Consider the following 1,725-nt stretch of genomic DNA (forward strand, 5'->3'; position numbering starts at 1 on the left):
CAGGCAGGCCTTAAAGTCATTGATAGTTCCTTCAACAAGATCTAAGATTGTTGCAGATTGCCACAGGGCTCTGGTGGAGCTAGAGGGAATGGCTCTGAGCACTATGGGAGTTAACATCTGTGGTCATCAGTCCCCTAGAACGTAGAACTACTTACACCTAACTAACCTAAGGACATCACACACATCCATGCCCGAGGCAGGATTCGAACCTGCGACCGTAGCGGCCACGCGGTTCCAGACTGAAGCGCTTAGAACCGCACGGCCATACCGGCTGGCAGCTAGAGGGAAGCAATAGGGTGTATCTAGTGTGGGTCCCTGGCCACTCAGGGATCTGTGGCAATGAACAAGCCGATAGATTCGCTAGGATGGGGGCAACAACTCCATTTATTGGACCGGCACCTGTCTTGACAATCACCAAGGCTGTGATCAAATTAGAACTACGAAACTGGCTTAGGAAACAGCACGTAGGATATTGGACCAAGGTCCATAAACAAAAACATGGTAAGGTAATGATGCCCAAGCCATGTTTTAAAAGACGCTTCTTTTGCCAACCGAAATTCATCGAGAAAAAAAGTGTTACATTACTTATTGAGCTCCCCCTCATACGTACACGTTTCTACTAACTTCGACTTACATCACGAAGAAAAGCACTCGGACTAGCACTGGGACCCCACGCCACAGTCTCGTGCTAATGGCCACGCTGTTTTAACGGCCGACAGGAGTAGTAACTGACCGTGACGAACCTTATGGCGCGGCTGCGTGCAGTGGGGTGATGCCTATCGAATTGGCAACGGAGGCGCAGGCGCCGAGCAGCAGCTGCAAGCTAGCTAGCTGCTCGCTGACGACGTGGGGTCGCGCGTAGCAGGTGGCGACGTGCAGCGGCGTGTTCCAGCTGTAGTCCACTGCGTCGAGATCTGCGCTCAGGTGCATTAGTAGAGACAGCATAGAGGCGCTGCCGCCCAGCGTCGCCCAGTGCGCCGCCGTCACCCCCAGCGCGTTCTCAATTTGCACGTTGGCTGCCGCTGCGGCCAGGTTGGAGACCATACTCTCTGAACCCGTTATCACGGTTTAAGTGTATATGTGGATGTGTGTGTGTCTGGGTGCACTTCATCACGGTATAATTATATATTTTTATTTTTATAATTACATGTTTTATGATTTTGGTTTGGGGTGACTTTAAATATTGTGGGCTAGCATGAGACTTTTAACTAACTTATACCGCGATAGCACTCGGACATCGGCTGCCCCGAAGTACGTACGATATAATATTTTTTCAAACACAGTGCGCGACTCACCACCTTCTAATAAGTAGTTCGCGTGAGCGCTGCTATTTAGAAAAGAAAATATGCGTATTCTTACGCAGACTGTAATTATTAATATGGGTCTCAGTGGCTACTGGTTATTTATGTACCAAATTATATAAAGATTAACTGAGATATTGCGGAATATAAAGATTTTAAATATTTCTTGTTCATTATTTGCAAGGCAAAACTGGAGAGAATATCGTCTGCCGTTAGGCGGCCAAAATGAAACATATTGAACTCATTCAGTGCTGTGGATTTTGGTAACTGAAATTAATTTTAACTTAGAAATTAATGAAAGATCAAAACTGAGAAGTCTCTCGCATTTACATTTATTAACATGAATCGTCAGTGTAATGGCCGCCTAAATCCTGTTAGCCTGATGACCTCCCTGCACTACGAAGTTCTGTAAAAGCTTTAATTA

General features: G+C 46.6%; 1 protein-coding gene across 1 annotated transcript; it reads right to left on the reverse strand.

Annotated features, from left to right (window-relative positions):
• Window positions 1-744: 744 nt before the first annotated feature.
• On the reverse strand, window positions 745-1,044 carry LOC126176202 (ankyrin repeat domain-containing protein 1-like). The gene has a single exon (XM_049923346.1). The coding sequence runs from the start codon at window positions 1,042-1,044 to the stop codon at window positions 745-747; it is 300 nt and encodes a 99-aa protein (XP_049779303.1).
• Between the last annotated feature and the right edge of the window lie 681 nt (window positions 1,045-1,725).

This window comes from Schistocerca cancellata, chromosome 3 (assembly GCF_023864275.1).
Source record: "Schistocerca cancellata isolate TAMUIC-IGC-003103 chromosome 3, iqSchCanc2.1, whole genome shotgun sequence".
NCBI lineage: Eukaryota > Metazoa > Arthropoda > Insecta > Orthoptera > Acrididae > Schistocerca > Schistocerca cancellata.

Bases quoted from the DNA above. Each gene is read 5' to 3' on its own strand.
- LOC126176202 (XM_049923346.1), bottom strand. From the start codon at position 1,044: ATGGTCTCCAACCTGGCCGCAGCGGCAGCCAACGTGCAAATTGAGAAC.